Raw genomic sequence first — 19,247 nt, forward strand, 5'->3', positions numbered from 1 at the left:
GGGATACCCTCTTTCCTCCCCTGGAAGGGCCTCTGGGTTTGTAGGACAAGATCTACAAGACAGTGAAGCAGTTCCACTTAACTCCCTGGAATGAATGAATAAATGAATGAATGAGTGAATGAACTTGGCTGACCTTTTGCACAGATGAGGGAGCTCTGAGTCAACTCCTTTTTAATACCTTCAGGCTGTTTGATTGCAGTCAAGTGGTCAGGAAGAGAAAGAAAAGTGCAGAACATCACCATGAAACCATGACATTTAGCAGTGTAAGACAGTATGTGAATATGGTTATCCAGACCATGCATTTCTTGTACCCAGCCCTACCCTAGCTCCACTAGAATATCTCTTGGTCCATGGCTCCCTCTCTCACACAACATCCTTTCCAGAGCACCTTCCAACTCAAAAAGCACTTTAAAAATAGGTATTTAGAAGCTCTGAGAGGGACTCTGTCCAATTAATCCTATGTAGCTGTTGCTTTATGATGCTCAAGATAAACCCTTTTTATATCTTCCCTCCACCCTCCTCCCTAGTATTTGAGTCACAGGTGCTTAAAAGCAAGGTATGGAATCTCCTCCCTTCTGGCAGGACATGTGCTCATGGTCCCAAGAAGGAGACAGTGGGAGGAGGACAGTGGATACATCATGGTTTTCACTCTTATTTGGATATGGAGAAGCTGACTGTACACAGGTACTGTACTCCCTCCTCACTGTACTGCACTCCCTCCCTCCTACCTGCTTCTAACCCTCAGCTGCAGGAATTCCAGCCTCCATGAGGCAGAAAGCACCTGCAGGTTTCCTACCATACCTCTACAAGCAGGGTTTGAAGCAAGGTGTCCCTGTAAATGGTCTTCTCTTCTGGAGATGAGCTGTTCCCAGTGCCTCTGGTGTTCAGTTTGGCCTCAGCAGTAATCACCAATTTCACCTCCCCTGGAAAGCCACCCAAGGAAACAAAGCTATCATCAATGTCCCTGGTTTTGACTGCCTCTTCTAGGCTGATGAACTGCTGAGAAATGTATTTTCTCTAAAGACAGCTCAGTAAAACCAAATTTCATCAAGATTCCCCATCTGTTCATTAGAGGAAAGGAGTGCCTGCCTGGGGCCCTAGGATGAGGAATGAAAGAGGGGTCATCCTGGCCAAAAACTGACATTCACCACCAATTTCCACCTCTTCTTAGCCTTGCACTGAGTTTTCTCTGGCCTAGGGCAGTGTTGCAATAGTTTAATTTTAGCTCTTCTGCCTTTATTCGTATTTCAACTCTTGGAACACTTACACATGCAAGCAATTACAACTGCTTTAAAAAAAAAGACAATGTGGACTTGAAGGCAGTGTGGATTAACACAGCTATAAAACTGGGAAGGAGCAGTGTCCTTACTGCCCATTGAGAATCCAGTCCAAAATTATTAGCAAATTTATTAGCAATTAATGGAGCTGCCCAGAAATGCCTGCCTGTGGATTATTGGTGCTGCCCCAAAGGGTGGGAGTAGAAAGATCAAAGAGGGGTACATCAGGGTGGTAAAAAGACAAACTTACCTAGTTTTCTGGGGCTGACAGACCAAATATATGTCTTTCTTTCATTGGCACACACTGTTGCTGTGTTGCCCCCTGATGAAAGGATCTCTGCCTCATAGTCACTTGACTGTGCCAGTATGGCACTGATCTGAGACAAAGAAAGAAGGAGCAAGATTACAAATGAAAGAGAATTACCTTAAAATCAGGCTGCAGAGAAAAAGGAGGCTGCTGCATTACTCAGTATTTATTGTGTTTGTACCCATACCCTCCTTCCAGAGCAAAAAAATCTCTGGGAAACAAGAAAGCCACAGAGGAAGTGAAAGGGAACTCGATATACCTGGGCACACTTGTTGAGGTAGTTGAAGACATTGGCTATTAAATTAAATTTTTCCCCTCGAGTGACAGAGTATGGCCGGGTGAGGTCCACAAAGAATGGCTGGAATGCTGTCATGGAAGCAGGTGGGGAGATGCCAAAGCCAGCATCATCCTGCACACAGAAAGCACTGGCTTTCCATTCTGTGATGCTGTCAGGAATGGTGTAGGACACATCAACCTCTCCTCTGGAACTGAAGGGAATATGAGACACAGAATGAGAAATGATCTCTGGAATTTTTCAAGACAAATTATAGAATAGGTTTTCTGCTTGGGTTAGAACTTCAACTCACTTTCTACAAGATATCTTTCCATATATTAAAAAAAATGTTATAATGCTTGAAGTAAAGATGAATGTGCTAGTTAACTACATGTTAAAGCACTCAAATACTCAACTTTTAAAATTTAGAAATACCAACTATTGAAAAAACAGAATGTCCAACCACACAGATTAGAATCAATAAATTTAGATTAATGTTCTAGAACAACATCTGAAGGCATAGTTAAAATGGAAATATTCTTATTGCAGATGCTGTGATAGCCTGAAAGAAAATAAAATAAACAGGGCTTTTTTGCTGCTGAATTAAAAATTGGATGAAAAATAGCAAGCTCCTTCCCTCTCCTTATTTCACTCTTAGGCCCTATTTATTTCTCCCCACCAGAAAGACAGGGCATGGAATATTTGTCTGCAATTGTCATTTATCAAGATGGGAAAAGCAGACCCACATCTACAAAACAACCATAAGTTCCGTGGCTCTTTCCTAGAGTCCGTTTTAGCTAAATGAATCAACTCAAAAAGGAAGAAAGAAGTGAAGACAAACACACTTACTCAGTGCTAACCAGTTCCCAAATCCAGGTCTCAGGGAAGTATTTCCGAACACTGCTGAAGCCACCACCTGTTTCAGCAGTCATTGACTCACCTAGAAGTGGGGATGTGATTAAGGGATAGTATTAGAGACATCAGGAGAGAAGAATCTGAACTTCTGTCAGACAAGCTTCACCACCACAAATCAACACTAAGTATCCTGTTTGAGCATTTTATTATTCTACACCCCCCATATAACAGGGAAGGTTCCAAGAGATATGGGGATATGTGAAGAAACAATTTCTTACCTATTCTTTTTTCCCATGGGAATATACTGGAAATATTAGCTATTTCACAAGACATTTCACTTTATTTCATACTGAAAGGTCTTGTTACTCAGTTGGGAAAGTGTGTTCCCCATCCTCTACAACTAGCTCTCTTTGATTTGCAAATGGGCACCAGCAGCCAGTATTGTCATCAAAGCTTAAATGCTTTAAATGACTTAAAATCACAGAATCATTGAAAAAATATCTAGGTTGGGAGCACCTGTAATTCCCTAGTCCAACTTTTTGAAGTAGTACTAACCTCAAAGTCAGATCAGATTGCTTCTCGTGCAGCTCAGTTCTGAAAACCAGTAGGAAATTCCAAAACCTCCTGGAGATCCCCTTCCAATGTACTACAATTCTCATGAAGAAAAACTTTTTCCTGATGTTGAATAACACTTTTCTTTGTGGCAACTTATTTCTGCTACTTTTGCTCTTTTACTGAGCAATCTGACTTGATGGAGAGATAATTGCAACTTCTGCTGATCTATAAATGCTTTGGAAAGTATGTGCTAAGTGTGCCACATGCTCTGTGAATCCTTGACTTTAAATATTTAATTGAATTGTGATTCAATGAAAGGTTCTGACCTGAAAACCCCTGAAAAGCCAATATCAGTTTATAAAAGAAGCAGCACCACAGTATTCCCTGCCTTTTCTGTATGCACCTGCAGCAAAATTGATTCTACTGCAAGGACTTCCAAAAGGAGATTACAGGATGCAATTTGGGACACACAGGCCTATTTCTCAAAACCCCCCAATATACTGGCTGTTATTTTATACAGGCAACAGTTTTAATGACCAGGTAGACTGAGACTGGAGCTACAAAAGAATGAACCTTCTTTTACCTGAGGCCTTGAGATTGGCATCATAATAGTGAGAAGGGGGATTTTCCATATCTGATCTCTTTTCATTGCACAGAACTGGTTTCCGTAGCACAGAGTTGGTGAACACTTTCAGACCCATATCCTAAATGTGAAAGAATCTATCAAAACACTCAGGGCATTCACTAGCAGTGCATGTCACTGATTAACATTCCTCATTTTCCCCCTCATCCCATTTTACCCCATTCTTTCAGTCTCAGCTCTACCCTGCCAGCCTCTGTGTATTTCTTATGGAGCAGTGACACCTTGTGTTCTGCAAAGAGCAGTGATGATGAGTCTGATATTGGCCTTAGGGCACAGAGACAGCAGGCAGGGGAGGCCAGGGAATCAGGAACCAAGTGTCCTGCATCACAGATCTTTACCAGAAATGCCTGGAGTCATGAGCCAAGACCAGGGTCCTGCTTAGGAAATGTCTACTGAGCTATAGGCAGCGACCCAATGATTTTCCAGCAGTGATTTTTAGACCTCCTGAGTAAGTGATGAGGAAAAAAAGGCAGAAATTGGGTGATTGGAGGCTTTAGGCAGTTTCAGGCATTAGCTGCCTTCTCTCAGCAGTAAGAAGCACCACCTGGGAAAGTTGAATGCTAATGCAGATGAATTCTTTTGGAATCCCTCCCACTTAAAGAGCCTCCCACACAGACCACATACCTTGAAAATCCTGTAGACATCTCCATCACGACTGGCATTCACAGGTTCAAAGTACAGCCCATCAGAAAAGATGGTTTTGGATGGGGTGCACTCCTGTGGCCTGCCATCTTCCAGGTTGAGCCCATTGTAGTAATAGCCATATAAATCACCCCCACCAAGCTGGTAGTACACCTGGGGGTGAGAATGACTAGTGTGAGCACGAGGAAGGTCTCAGGCAGGTGCAAAATCACAGATATTCAAAGCTTTTGGTGTCCCTGAACAATCCTGTAGACTTTGGTGGGCTTAACTAGTGGTGCCTACCTAGAGATGAACAAGCAATTTGGACTGTGCTGTACCCTCCTCCTTCTGAGCTGCAGTGGTTTTGTGAACTTGGAGATACACTTGAGTCAAGCAAAGAGAAGAGTTTTACAAGACACTAGCTGTCATCTACAGCTTGTGTTCTGGCCCCAAGGCCTATCAGAGCCATAAAAACGCAATTTTAGCATAATGACTCCACAGTGAGGAAAAATGCTGCCAAGAATTTACATAAGACATATTCTTGGGATATATGTTACTCTGCCATGCTTCCCAAAAGCAATCAATTTCTGTCTTTGAAGCTTACAATTGCCTTAGACCCTCCTTTAATCACAGATGTGCGTTTCCAAAGGAAGAATAAAAGCACAGAGACATCACAGGTGGGGCTGGGCGGTTCCTGGCTCAGAAGAAGGCAGGACTGGGATGTGACTTACACTCTGGGCAGACAGCTCCTGCCCAGACTGAAGGAGGACGCTCTGGATTGCCCGCAGGGCGCAGTAGGAGTTGGCAGCAGCTTCCAGGTGCAGTCCAACTTTAGAGCCCGGGAGACCCTGCTTCTGAGAGAACCTGAGCTGGACCTGGGGATGAGCAAAAAAAAAAAAAAAATCCGAGAGAACGGCACGGGAATCAGGGGGATTGGATCGGAGCAGGGATTTTATCCCACCTTCCATCGGCGCTCGCAGGACGGAGCTGCCACCGCCAGATGGCCCTTCTGGATCCCTCTGTAAAACCCACATAACCCCACAGCCACCCTTCTCTGTGCAATTTTGTCGGAGCCTGACCCTGTGCCAGTCCCAGGGATGGCTTTCCATGAGACCAGAAAGACCTGCACCTTTTCCCCTCCTAAATGCCATCCCCAGCACAGGGCTCTTGGTGAGATCATTTCCTGAGCATTTCTCAGCAAACCCTGATGTACCCCTCAGTAAGGAAGCAAAGTTTCCACCTTGTTTTTGAAGCATATGTCACTGTGTATCCTGGAGCTGTCAGCCACTATCTCTCCGTGAGGATGCACGGTGTAGAGCAGCAATCTGGCGCTGGGGGCAAGCTTCTCAGTGACAGTCAGTGTGATGGAGAATGTGCCCCTGGAAGCTGTGGAAGGAGCTTGGATCAGGCAAGGACAAGCCAGCAAAAGAGCTTAGGCAAACCTCAGCTTTGGTGGAAGGACCACATAGTTATTCATGACCTATAAGCACCTCTAAAACCCAGGGAATTGGATATCAGAATGCATCTCTCAGTGGCTGAGGGACAGCTCCCATCAGCAAGATAAGGACACAAACTGGAGGATGCTGAGACCAGGGTGCTTTGCAGAGAGAGGTCTATGCTGGGAAGAAGTTAAACATGGAAATCTGTGCACAGTTGCTATGAGAAGAGCATAACATTGCCTTTGGGTCTCAAAACCAGAACCTCTCACACCAGAGGAAGTACAGCAATATCCCGAGTTAAAAGAGAGTTCTCTTTACACTAAGAAATATGAAATTCTCTACATGGATGAAAACTACAAGTGCATGGACAGGGAATTATGCTTAAGACCAAAATCAGTAAATATGAAACAAATCCTATATATGGAGAGGGGCTTACTTAAGCCACCTCCTGAAGTGAGCAAATACACCAGGTTCTGCAAAAAAAGTTATTTTTAATGATGAAAGAATGAAGGTCAGGATCACTGTCATTTGTGGGTATTTGGAGACTTCTGAAAGGGCAATGAATTTCGAGAGTTGACTGCTAAATATCCCTTTCAAATGGGACACTGATTATTCCAAACTTTAAAATGTTTTGTTATTCTAGTTGGTGAAGACTAGGATGTCACACAATAACTGTGAGACCGTAAATACTCCTTGGCATTATAAAATAATACAATAAAACAGATGAAGGCTGCATCCCATATGTTTGATCACAACAAAATACCTTTCTATTAACAAGATAAAATCGATTATGATATGAGGAGCTGGCTAGATGTTGCAGCAAAAGAAAATGATGCTTTAAGCAGTAACAGGTCACAGGGATTTAGGAAATAGTGCCTGATTTAGCCACAGCTCTCTGCTTTCATCACGTGCAAAACTTTTTATTCTCTGAAGTACAAGTAGCAATATGGTCTGGAACTTACCACCAGAAATGCTGACTTGCTTCTGGCCACTGAGAGTAATTTTTCCTTGTGTCATCACCTAGGCATAGAAAAATCTCATGAAAGGAGATCAAAAGCACCTCCTCCCTTCCACCATGAAATCATTGATTTTGAGTATTGTTTTGAGAAGCCTTGAAGGCCATCTGGGTGAGCCATGATCCATAACCACTGATCTGATCCCAAGATTTCTGCCTTACAGGGAGTTCGAGAGAAGGTGAAAAAAAGTGTTTTATGAGCAACATTAGGACTTACTACATAGTAGAAGTTTGTGTGTGTGGCATTGTGGTAGCCCTCTCTGTTCAGGACATAGTGAACATTGATAGTTCTCTGCTGGCCACAGCTGAGCTCCTCTCTCACTGGCTGGATTTTCAGAAAGCTGCTGGTCCGTGAGTAGAAACGCCGGACAAGGAACGAGGCTTTGGGCTCCTTGTCAATCCCCCAGATAAAGTCTGCACATTCATGTGGTGCCTGTTTGACCTGCAGAACAGAAAACCACGCATGTGGAGTCAACAGTGTGGAAAAAAAGAAAATGCAAGGCAGGTGAGAGGCAAAGGCATCTTTTCTGTAAAATATTCTGTTGGGAAACTGATTTTGTGAGGCTGTTTAAGCCATGAGGAAGAACTGGTGTGAAAAATTTTTGTTTCACCAATGTAGAGTGAGTGGCCTTCTGGACACCTTTAGGCATCCAGATCCTATGGCACATTGCAATAGGGGGGTTATTTCAATTTTTTTCAGGCTTGGGACCAGTTGCATAAACTGCTGGGGCTTATACTGAATTAGAATTGCACGGCTCTAAGTGACACACTTTTTCTCAGCTCTTTCCATCACACCAGAAGAAAGGCATGACAATACAAGAAGACCATGTGATGATAACAGGCACGAGTTTGTGCCAGCAGAAATGCAGGGAAGCAGTCAGCAGCAGTGAGAGATGCTGGCACACACCAAGGCTAGATGGGGAAGGCAGTGCAGTCTCTGAGGAAGGTCCTCAAGCACACAGAATAAAGAGAAGGAAGATGAATGCACAATGAGCTTCTGAGGGGAGGGAAATGCAGGGAGGGACTGAAGATCACTGCAACCCAAACACAAACCACAGCTGGGGTGCAGTGTGCCTCTTCTCAGGCACTGGTGTTGTCTCATATGAGCTCCACAGGGTTTGCAGGTATCCCTTCTAAACCCTCTCTCCCATGAAGTGTTTATTAATGAATTAGAGGGTAGCCTGTGTTTACTTACTGTCAGCTTCAGACTGGGATCAAAGAAGTTGGATGTGTCAATGGAAAAAGCAGCAGTGCCGTTTCTGTCAGTGGTATAGCTGGCCAGATAATCCCCATTGAGCTCCAGCACCACTGTGCTGTTGGCAACAGGCTCACCATTCATACTGGTCACAGTGACCTGAACACAACGAAGGAAAAGCCCAAGGAATTCAGGAAAAAACAAAGAACAACAAAAGAAAAGCTCTGTCTACTAGAGGATGCTCACTTAAACACTGAGGGCTGTTGCAGGGAGTAGGAATCAAGAGTGAGCTGTGCTGAATAGGCAAATGCTCCTCAATGTTTGAGTTCTGTAACAGGAAAATTCTCATCAGTGGGGAATTCCCATTAGTGCAGAATAAACTGTGTGTCACAAAGGGAGGAGGAGTGTTTATTGAAGAACATTGATTAACTCATCTAAAGCAACCAGATGGCTTCATGGCCACAGGCAACCTGTGGAGCTCAGTAGCATGTTACTACTCCCACACATCTGTGCACACCCACTGTCTCCACTGCCTGTCAGGATGATGCTGGTCATTGTCCTTTTTGTGCCTGGCTTATCCTGCATGTGTAGGTTGCTAAGAAGTAGGAATGTGCTCCAACATCTATACTGCTATGAGTAAACTTCCCTGGGATTTTGTGATGCAATACAGGGTGAAATGTACCTTTAGCTTAGGCATAACCATTCCTGAAGAGTTTTCTTGGAGACTCCTCTTCCCCACTCATATTACCTTCCACTTACTCACTTTTTAGGCATCCTCTGACTATAGCAGAAAAGAGACCCTGGCACGCCAGGTGTGATACAATTTTCTTTTTTTCTCTAGGAGTATCAAGAGAACTATGCAGTCACTGTTATGCAGCATTATCATGGGAAGCTGACTGCATACTCAGGTGACAGCCATAAATGGGGCAATACACAGATCATCATGCTCAACTCAGGGATTTTGGGTCTAAATGTATCTTCTCATGCACCTACCTCACCATGGTAAGGAATTCCCCTCTTGTAATAGGTATCCATGTTCCTGAACTGCACTCGGTCATTTTCTTGGTTGACCGAAACATAGTCATAAGCTTTCATCTGGATACCTGTGAGACACAGCCAGCACAAAGGAGAGGACACAGAAATCAGACAAAGGCAGAGAGGTGTTCCTTTTCAAAAGCTGTATGGGGTGGTGATGCTCTGGAGGGAGAGCTACACAGAGAAAACCATAATTCCTGCCTGTCTGCCACACAGAGGTGGTGCAGGGGATCCTCTCAGGTAGATCCATGCACTAGCTTCAATCTGTTACTCCCAACATCCACTGCTGTTACCTGTCCCATTTTCAGTGACGATGCTTTCTACGCTGAGGCTGGCGAACATCATGGCATAGCTGCGGTAAAGCTGGAATTTTTTGATGGAGATGACAGTGTTGAGGCAGCCATCCTTTCCCAGCTGAAACAGCAGAGCAAAGGGGAAAACCCATTTTTATTGAGGTTTGCAAAATTGCTCCTCATTATGTATTAGTGCTCTTAAGAGCTCCCTGCCTACCTCACAGTTCTTGCTCCCCAGCTCCCACCCCAGATGACTGTTTTGGTATCATTTACTCTAGCACCTGGAAACTTCTCTCCTTATCCCCTCTAGCCTTCTCTATGCTCATGCTCCTTCTTAAACCCATCTTTCATGATGCTTGTGGCCACAGCACATTGAGTCTGAGCTGGTAGACAAATTAATCATTCATTTAATATTAAGTGTCCTCAAAGACTCGCAGCAGAGACCTGCTGATTAGATTTGATAAGAATACAGCCCCAGAGTTTCAGAAATGATTATAAATTTACAGTTTCATAAGCTTCCCTCTTTCCTACTGATTCTCTCTGAGGGAAAAATCATTCTTTTAGTGAGGTCTTTCAGCATTGCCTGTGAGATAGTGAGAAAAACCACGCCACTGAGATTGTCTCTCTGGCGTTCCCTTGGAAATTAATGTGGCCACTGAATACTGTGCTACTGTATGCTGGGTAGTGAAGCTGACAGGGAAGAAAGGGCTTGTTATGTATCATACCAGTCCAGTGACAGATTCACAGGTTTTTTTCCAGTTTTGTTCACACCGTGGACTGTAAAAGTGCTGCTGACACACATTAATTCGGGCATTCCCTTGCACTGGCTGGCCATAAGTGTACCTAGGAGAGGAAGAAACATGAAAATTCAATCATAGGGATTTAACACGAGACCTGGAAAAGTTGCAGAGCAATGCAGACTCTAAATCCCTCTGCAGTACCCAGAGCACAGGCAGAAGAGCAGTTGGGAGTTATAATCAGTCAACCCTAGCAGAATTCCCTTCTACCATTTTTAGGCTGTTTCTGCCATTTTGTTAAAAAAAATCCCTGCTTTGCCATTGTTGTGGTGCAGTCATTCTTTGAGGTCTGGAAGCTGGAAAGTGGTGCTGGACTCAGGATATCATTCCCTGCAGCTTTTTCTCATTAGTACCTTACACAAGGCAGAACATATTGCAGAAGGACCCTGCTCACCCTTTTAGCTCCTGGCACCCTGCACTTTGACAACATCACAGCCAGCAGTTCTAATGATAAACTCTCATTTTCTGTAAAAATAAAACACAGCAGCTAGCAAGTAGGAAGTGCTTGATTTGGACACACACAAACTCACCCAGTTTGAACTCTGCTATGTAGCAGGAGAAGAGATATCTTATTTTATATCATAAAAGTCATAGCCAAAAGGAATTGCTCTAAGCCACATTCTGAACCAGCAGCAGGACCCCTGCTCCCCAGCACAGCACACCATCCAATGCCTATTCCATTGGATTTCAGCTCTGATACTTACGAAGCACAAACGTTCACCCTGACTTCTTCATCAAAGAAAGAAATCGCCTTTGGCCCAGTGGTGGTCACTTCAAATTTTGGCAGCACTGAGAATGTAATGTGAATATGACTGATCAGCAATTGCATGCCACACACACGTGTGTGTGTGCGTAAGACAGTAAATAAAACAGTTGGCAAAGGCATTTTCACCAATAAGGGAGAGGAAGTGGATCAAAGAAGAGCCTAACTAGGAACTGGCTGTATTATATTACAATAGAAAAGAAGAATCTTTAGTGGCAAGATGAGTAACTTCTTCAAAATTAAACAATAATCATACTAATAACTACAACAATCACAGCAAAACTCATGATAAATCGCTTTAATCTCTTTTCTTAAAGAAAAATGAGTAATGCCAATGTCTCAAATTAGTTAAGCCCTGGAGAACAAAAGCTATTGTGCAATCCAGTTGCACTGAAGGAGAAAGGCAAGAGATTAAGTGAAATAATAAAATCAAATATATTGATGACACCACCTCTCCTCAACATATCTTTTATCCCAGGTCACCAGCAATAATGACAACACAGCTGAGAAAGGCTTGTTTCTCATGGCATCAGTCCACCCAGCTCTCTCCATGTCTTTCTTTTCCAGGCATGATGTGGAGAATTCAAAGGATAAACTCTGCCCTAGCAGCTTTGATCTGAGTTAGGCAGAGCCTCACTGCTAGCAGAGGGTAGTTTATGAGCCTTTGCTTACCATATTCCTCCACTCTGAAGAACTGGTACTCTTTTTCACCTGACTTTGTCTCCACAGTAATTTGGTAGGACCCCAGAATAGGCTCTGGGATTAGTGGAAAGGAGAGCTGGACGATTCCGTGCTTTGATGTCACCTCCAGCCACTGGAAGATTTTATTTTCCTCTGGATCCTGGAAGAAAGGGATGCAGCAAAACCTTTATCACCATTTCCTGCCCTTCTTTCAAGGTCTGTCTTCTGACATATTGGCTAAATGCCTCACTAAGAGTGAGAGGCTAAGACTGCTTTGGGGCTGGTGACGTGTGCTCTGACTTCCCTTCTCTGCTTGTGGATTTAACAAACCTGAGTTCATGTTTAGCTGGGAATTAGCTACACTGACAGATGGCCTCAGATCATTCAGAAACAGCTCCTGATTGGGACATAGGTTGTGTCTCTATGGACACAGGCTGCCTCTCTATAACACTGGTAGCTAAGTCTTTCTGACTCAACTGCCTTTGTAAAGCAGGAATATTATGCTGGCCTCTCCCAGAAAGTGCTTGGAGATGATGTGCAGTGATGTGAAATGTGGTAGAAGGTGATTCATTGTTAGCCCATCCCCATGAGAACATGGCATTTCAGAAAGTCACTATTCTTATGCCAGTGTGTGAGAATGAGGCTGTTTCACCAGTAATTTGCTGTAGTTCTCCCAGGGTAAGCCTGGACAGAACACTCCTGTTTGAGCTCTAATGAAAGGCAGAGCAGGAGCCCCACACTGTCTCTAACAGCTCCAGTTCTGCTGATTTCTTCTCCTCTGGTGCTTGATGGAGGATATTGCCACTGTTCAGCCTCTAATCCATTGGCTTTAGATGATGTGCTCTGGATGAGCCTCTCTCAGCTGTTGGCTCTATGGGGAGTGATGAAGCATAGTCTTTCCAAAGGAATTTGTGCTTTAATTTCATGTTGTATCTCTTACCTGAATGACGATTCTGGGATACTGGAGGAGGAAATAAAGGGAGAGAAAAAAAATTAATAAAACAATAATCTAACAGTGAGGGTTGATAAACACTAGAACATAAGGAAAACTGTAAGCAGCTTTTTCTGGATAGAGAAGACGACCAAGGAAACAAATGACAACTCATATCTGTAAAAAAGAGATAATTTTAAAAGAATAACCTGTTTGTGAATTGATCTTTTCTGCAAAAATATCTAGTCTTTTTCTACATATCTGGGACTACAAAATCAGTGTGCTGTGAGAGATTTCCACAAATGCTTTCAGAGCCTTGCCCTCTACAAAAGCAGGGAAATGATGGAGTGCAAAGGTAAAGAGTTACAGCTAATATACAAAAAATACAAAATATAAAAAATATTAGGAAGCCTATTCCAGGCCCTTCTTATTCAATATCTAAGTGAGAGAGTCTCAGTGAGGAGGTACCTTAAGAGGGTGCTTGAAAAGTTTTGACTGAAAAGTTTTGGCCACCACTCACACTTACCGTCTCCTGAACAGGTCTGAACTGGGTGTCCAAAGTGACTACACGAAACATCACTGAAAAAGACACAGGACAGAAAGGATTACAGAATCATCAAGGTTGGAAGGAACCTCCAAGACTGTCTAGCCCAACCATCAACCAGGTGTCAAATCTCCAAGTGTCACATGCAGATGCCTCTATCATTTTTTTTATTAGCAGTGATAAATCATTTTCAATGCAGAGATTTGCCCAGACTTTTTTTTGAAAACTAAAGAGTGCCCAGAGAACATGAAAGGATTATCTTAGCCAGTGAAAAAAGAAAACCAAAACAAATGTCAGCTGAAATATCTTCAATTATAACCCACTTGAAGTTAAAGCAACTTCTGCAGTAAATGCAATTTACTGCCTTCAGTCTTGAAGGACTCCATTCTTTGGAGCATTTCCTAAAAAACACCTGTTTATACAAACCAGTTCAATGAAAAAATCATAGAGAAGGAAGAATTTGTCTTTTTTCTAAGTGTAGACTTAGAAGCAGCATTGAAGTGTAATTATGCTGAAGACATAGCTAACTCCAGTGTCATTTAAATATTGTGATGGAATCAGCACTTTGAGATAGATGAACATTTAAGGAGAAGGAGTTGTTGACAGGAAATGAGGTGCTTGCTTCATTTTTGTATTAACTTTATTATCTCCAAACGTAACCTATTATTTTCTGTATTTTTAAGGATAATTTTTATGTGATTCTCCTCAAGTAAACCTGAGACCCTGTAAATTTAATTAACTGAGGACAAACACATGAATTCTACTACTTTGTTGCAGTGTTGTGAATTGGTTCTATTTTTCACTAACTTTGATGATCCCAAACTCAGATGAGATGTTTATTCCACAAGGGAAGGTTTCTGCCACCCTTGACCCACCCTTGCACTCAATTTTCTCACTTTTCTCCCTGACTCAAACCCTTCATCCACCTGTTTGTCCTGGCTTGTAGAGGGGTTTGTCTGTCTGGACGAAGACAGCAGTATCCACATTCTGAATGGCCACTGATCTTCTCTCAGCTAAGTCGACTGTGGCACCTCTGGCTGAGAAGGAGATGAATGCCACGGGATCAGAAGTGGCAGGGGGAACCTGGAGAGGAAGAAAACCCCAGAGGAAAAGTGGTAAATGAGGCTCCCTGATGCCCAGGGTTTTAGAGTAAGACACTTTCAGTTGAGTCATAAATAGTTTATGGGAAGTCATGAGGAGCCCCACCTTTGTCAGTGAGATAATTTCTGGGAATTTCTGCTGTGGAAGGCCCACAATCTGTCACCAGGCAATAAGGTTTGAAGCTGTGCTCTGCTTACATGCCTTTCCCTGCTTACATGCAGGTTGCCACAGCCGTATACCTTTAACTCTGAAGTGTTTTCCCCTGCTGCACTCTGGAAGATGTGGAAGATCTCACCTTGAGATTCTTTTTCTTTTGTGTACACATCTTGTGTACACAGTCATGGGAAAGGGAATAACTGTGACCATATGGGTTCTCTTGCTTGATACTTAAACAGTTCCATAAGAAGCATGATGACAATCTAAAGCTTCTTTCTATTCACCCTGTGAATGGAGATGGAAAGTCTTTCTCCAGCTCCCTTCTACAATCCATAGGTCTTTTTTTCCCTATTTTGTCAGCCTTTCCAACAGTTCATCCTATTTTAAACACCTTGTCTTCTTTCCCGCTGACAAGGAGAGTTGCAATCAGAGCTATTTCCAGAACAGGAGACAGTACCTCGAACTCGCTGCACTTGAAGAAGCCGTTCTGCACCACGGGCTCCTGGAAGAGCGTGCTCCGGGCCGTGCCATACTCCAGGACGACGCTCAGGGCCAGAGGCTGGCTCAGGTTGTGCAGCTGCACGCAGGCCGCCTGCGGAACGCCGCTGCGCACCACCGACGGCACCAGCAGCACGTACTGCCTGCGAGACAGGGCACGGGCTCAGCTGCAGGAAAGCCAGAGCCAGCAGCAGAGGGAAACGCCACACAGGGAAGGAACCAGCACCATTGGCACCAAGGAAGATGTGGCGCAAAGCTTGCTCGAGCCAGTGGAAGGATTTCCGTTTCTTTCAATGGGTTAGAAATAACACGCTAAGAAAGTACAAATGTCGGCTTTTCAATCCCTCACAATTCTTTCTGAGCTGAGGGACTGGCTTCATTCTGTGCAGTGTCTCACCCAGCACCTCTCCATTCCAGGTGTTTACACAGCTCCAATTACTGAAGTGGCTAAAGCAGAGCTGCATTTGTCCTCCCATGACTTAGGTGTGTGCTTAAACCTCTGCAGACATCCGTAAGGAGGAGCAGCATTTGGCTTCTTCTTGGGGTCAGTGAGAAAAATACTAGCTAAGGGTTGCAACCCTCAACCTCAAAATTTCTCATTCTCTATCTCTGGATTAAAACTGACATAAGTCTGTCCACTTAATGCACAAGAAGTGATCTTGCTTTTCTATTTTGCAGAAAATTACAAGGAATGCTCAATCTAATCCGTATGCTCAATTCTGTTTCCATGCTTCTCCCTGTGTTGTTTTCTTTGTTTCTTTCTTCCACTGAAGTTTTTATTTATACTTTTTGCCTCTATAATTCAAGCAGCCTTCCTTCCTCAGGGTACTCCTCTGAAAAACATTCCTTCATATTTGCTATGTTTGTCTAAAGCTCTGTTGCTGTCCACTGGTTTGCTACCCAAACAACTCTTCCCAAACAATGTATGACAGAATTCATGAGTTAGTTTTGTAGCACAACATGAATCACGTAATTTTTTTCTTTCTAATCTGATCCTTTCCCTTTTTTCCTCCCACAGCTTTGCCAGCTCACATTGCCTTTATTTTTATTTTCACTTGCCCAATTCAGGCTGCATGAAATTCAAAGAACAGAATTAAAAGTATTAAAATTAGTAGTGTATTGGAGGAAGCTAAGCTGTCTTTCATGGTGTTTTCCTTTAGAATTTTTGAGAAGAGGGTTTAAGCACTAATGTTGGTGTATTTTTGAACACTGTGGCTGAAATCTGTTTGCATAAAGCCATGGACGCTGACAGTGCTAATATGAGTACTAATTGTACTGGGCTTGCCATTCAGCATGGTCTTAGTCCCAGGCACTGTCTGGCCTCCAGCACCTTCCTACACACTCTGCTCTCTCTGTGCTGCTGATGCATATCAATCCTAATTATTAGTACTACTTATTAAATCTAGTCCTGAGTCTCCTTGCCGCTTTACCCATGCACATCACACTTCAGCTACTCAGGTTCCAGGTTTCTGTCATTCCCACCAGATTTCACAGCAGTTTTATGATGGAGAGCACCATTCCAGACCATGCTTCAATGCCTCCTACTTCTAAGTTAGCACATTTAAGGATCTATGTCTCAAATATCCTGTTTGTTATATAGCAGTGTCCCAGAGGCAACAAGCAGGTGAGAAATATAATAAAATATATTATCATAAAGACACAGAATGTGTGACCACTTACGTTTCAGAAGACACTATGGGAAACCAGTTCAGGGACAGAATACAGAGAAGAACTCTTGACCACATGTCTGTGTGTGAAGAAATACAGAGACTGACCTCAGGCTGACAGCCTGTCCCTGGTTTTTAAATTGGCCTGCAATGGTGCTCCTCCTCCAGGGCTTCAATCATGGCCTAATAAAAGATATTTGCATAAAATTTGCATACATCCAGTTTCCTCCCCTCTGTCTGTTCTCACACTCCTTGAACTCCCCGGTGACAGCTTTGGGGAGCTCTGGTGTTTCACACAGCTCTGTGTTTGCAAGCCAAACCGGTTCCTGCCTGTATGATTGTTTCATTGAAGCTTGCCTCTCTGATTATCCCGTCATCGGCTGAAGATTCCTCAGCTTGTTTCAACTTGTTTCAGCTTGTTAGTATTTGCCACTGCCTAAGTGTTTTCTTGTTCTGCAAAGGTGTCACGCAACAGAAATAACCACAACACAATCTTTTTCATGTCTGCATGGGAGCCAGCATGGGTAAAAACACCCCAACACTCTGCAGCTGCTTTCAGAATGGCACTAAAGGAAACTCCTGGTGGCAATCTGGATTTCTTACTGCAGACACCAACATTCAGCAAGGAATGATGTTGGCTAGTGGCCTGCAATTTTTGCCAGCGGTCAGAACAAGTATATTTCTAGGGAAAGGAATCTGATAGCATTACTTCATTTGTTCACTCATCTGTCAGTCTACTTTTTCCTCCTTATCCCTGCTCCCCTCATTAAATGTCTTGTTAGTCTGTTGGTGAATTTTAGTAAAGCTGAGAAGAAGTTTAAGAGTAATTGGTATACAGAACCACAAAATAATGTAGATAGAAAGGAAGTTCCTGACATTCTATGCCTGAACCTCTCATTTTAAGCAGGGCTAGCTTCAAAGAAGTCATGTTTTGAGTGTCTGGATGAATGGAAAGTCTACATCATCTCTGGACATCTGCTCCCATGCTGAATCACCCATGCTGTGAGCACTTCTCCTTAAATCAGAATTTCCCAAAATGTAGCCCATGTCCACTTTTTCTTGCCCTTTCACTGTCCACCTCCAGGAAGAATCTGCCTTTTTCTTCTCTATAATCCCACTTTACATAGTGTACGATTGAAATGATGTCCCCAAGCAGCCTTTGTTTCTCCATGCTGAATTAAATGAGGTTGTTTCCTTCTGTGGGTTTGTCCCAGTCCCTGATCATCCCCATGACCATCCACTGGGCTCCCTTCAGTATGTCAATGCCTTTTTTGAACTGGATGCAGAGCTTCATTGTGGTCTCCCAACCACAGAACAGAGGGGAAAAATCAGTTTCCTTGACATGTTGGCTAAACTCTTGATAATACTACCAAGGAAACAAAATAATCTATAGAAATTGGGCATTGGATTCACACCCTTACATAGGAAATGCAAAAAAAAAAGAGCCAATTTGAAACAAAATAAGGTAGGCCAGACAGCAACAATCTGTAACTGCAACCCTGGGGAAGTAACAGGCAATTTCCTTTCTACTTTGTCTACTCAACCAAACAGATGATGAATGGGAAGAGGAAGCTGAGTATACTCCAGGAGTAATTAGGAACATAAAAAGGAGCTGGGGCACTGAAAAAGGTGTTGGGCAATGCAGAGAGGGCATGAAGTTATTTCAGGGGTTAAGGGCATGAGGAGGAAATGAGGACTACTATAGTAATGTGGTGTAGAAATTGATGTGTGCCTGTTAAAAGCCAGATTCTACCTATTTCAGCTTTAATGGTAAAAGATGTTCTTTCAACCATCTAGCTGATGATTCAGCCACACTTATTTATTATTAAATAATAAATGTAATCATAAATGAAATTATTCTTTCCATCAGCACAGATGATGTTTAAAACTACCCATGCCTAATCAGGTTACCTACTCATCTTTCCTAAAACCTTTCTGATGACCAAGTTGGGACACAAAGGAATCTACCCTGCTGCTGCTGGAGCCATGTGAGCTACTATTCCCACTATTTACCAGAGAGAAACATGGCACAAAGCTTCCCAGAATGATGTGGCCTTGCAGTGACAATGCTGAGTGGCAGGTGAGTGGTGTGCAAAGAGGTCAGGCACCCTGAAGGAAGCTGCTTGTATTGGTTGAAATGAGGTCAGAGGACAGTTATCTGTATGTCATAGATATCTGCAGCTTTGAAGTGCCTCAGACCCCATCTCTTACTTTAAACAGGAACGAAGTAACAGGCAAAATGAATTGAGGAGGGAGGAGGAAACAGCAAACAGCCCTAGGATCCTGGTGTGAATTGCTCCAGAAGCTCACTCTTTATTTAAATGCACTGTGCATTTAGCAGGATGGCAAGAGGGCTTTCTTGTTGACTGCCAGACATGAAAAAAACCCCAAAAACCCCATAAAGCATTAGAAAAACTGAAACCCTGGAAGAAACTACGCTCAGAACAATTGAAAAGCAAAGTGTTTCCCTGTAAACAAGCTGTTGAATTCATTACTTTAGTCAAATTACTGATTCCAGAGGATCTCTGCATTGTAGCAATGTTGTGATAAGAACACATCAGTACCAAGACAAGAATAATTCTTAAGATCCCAGTGCAAGG

General features: G+C 43.2%; 1 protein-coding gene across 2 annotated transcripts in view; it reads right to left on the reverse strand.

Annotated features, from left to right (window-relative positions):
- LOC130261643 (ovostatin-like) overlaps positions 1 to 16,767 on the reverse strand; it is a 28,019-nt gene extending 11,252 nt beyond the window's left edge. Inside the window, exons 1-22 of one of the 2 annotated variants that reach the window (XM_056508136.1) lie at positions 16,661 to 16,752; positions 14,940 to 15,123; positions 14,152 to 14,308; positions 13,208 to 13,260; positions 12,691 to 12,711; positions 11,742 to 11,910; positions 11,011 to 11,095; positions 10,235 to 10,352; positions 9,510 to 9,630; positions 9,175 to 9,284; positions 8,182 to 8,340; positions 7,204 to 7,428; positions 6,934 to 6,991; positions 5,773 to 5,918; positions 5,264 to 5,407; positions 4,536 to 4,706; positions 3,852 to 3,972; positions 2,708 to 2,798; positions 1,844 to 2,072; positions 1,528 to 1,654; positions 802 to 923; positions 134 to 185 (exon numbers count right to left, since the gene is read on the reverse strand). In XM_056508136.1, coding sequence (XP_056364111.1) covers positions 134 to 185; positions 802 to 923; positions 1,528 to 1,654; positions 1,844 to 2,072; positions 2,708 to 2,798; positions 3,852 to 3,972; positions 4,536 to 4,706; positions 5,264 to 5,407; positions 5,773 to 5,918; positions 6,934 to 6,991; positions 7,204 to 7,428; positions 8,182 to 8,340; positions 9,175 to 9,284; positions 9,510 to 9,630; positions 10,235 to 10,352; positions 11,011 to 11,095; positions 11,742 to 11,910; positions 12,691 to 12,711; positions 13,208 to 13,260; positions 14,152 to 14,308; positions 14,940 to 15,123; positions 16,661 to 16,725 — 2,728 coding nt within the window. In that variant the 5' untranslated portion in view covers positions 16,726 to 16,752. Of the gene's footprint in view, positions 1 to 133; positions 186 to 801; positions 924 to 1,527; positions 1,655 to 1,843; positions 2,073 to 2,707; positions 2,799 to 3,851; positions 3,973 to 4,535; positions 4,707 to 5,263; positions 5,408 to 5,772; positions 5,919 to 6,933; positions 6,992 to 7,203; positions 7,429 to 8,181; positions 8,341 to 9,174; positions 9,285 to 9,509; positions 9,631 to 10,234; positions 10,353 to 11,010; positions 11,096 to 11,741; positions 11,911 to 12,690; positions 12,712 to 13,207; positions 13,261 to 14,151; positions 14,309 to 14,939; positions 15,124 to 16,660 lie in introns of both variants that reach the window. The other variant, XM_056508222.1, reaches the window with a different exon arrangement.
- Positions 16,768 to 19,247: the final 2,480 nt, after the last annotated feature.

This window comes from Oenanthe melanoleuca, chromosome 1, assembly GCF_029582105.1.
Source record: "Oenanthe melanoleuca isolate GR-GAL-2019-014 chromosome 1, OMel1.0, whole genome shotgun sequence".
In the NCBI taxonomy this organism is placed as follows: domain Eukaryota; kingdom Metazoa; phylum Chordata; class Aves; order Passeriformes; family Muscicapidae; genus Oenanthe; species Oenanthe melanoleuca.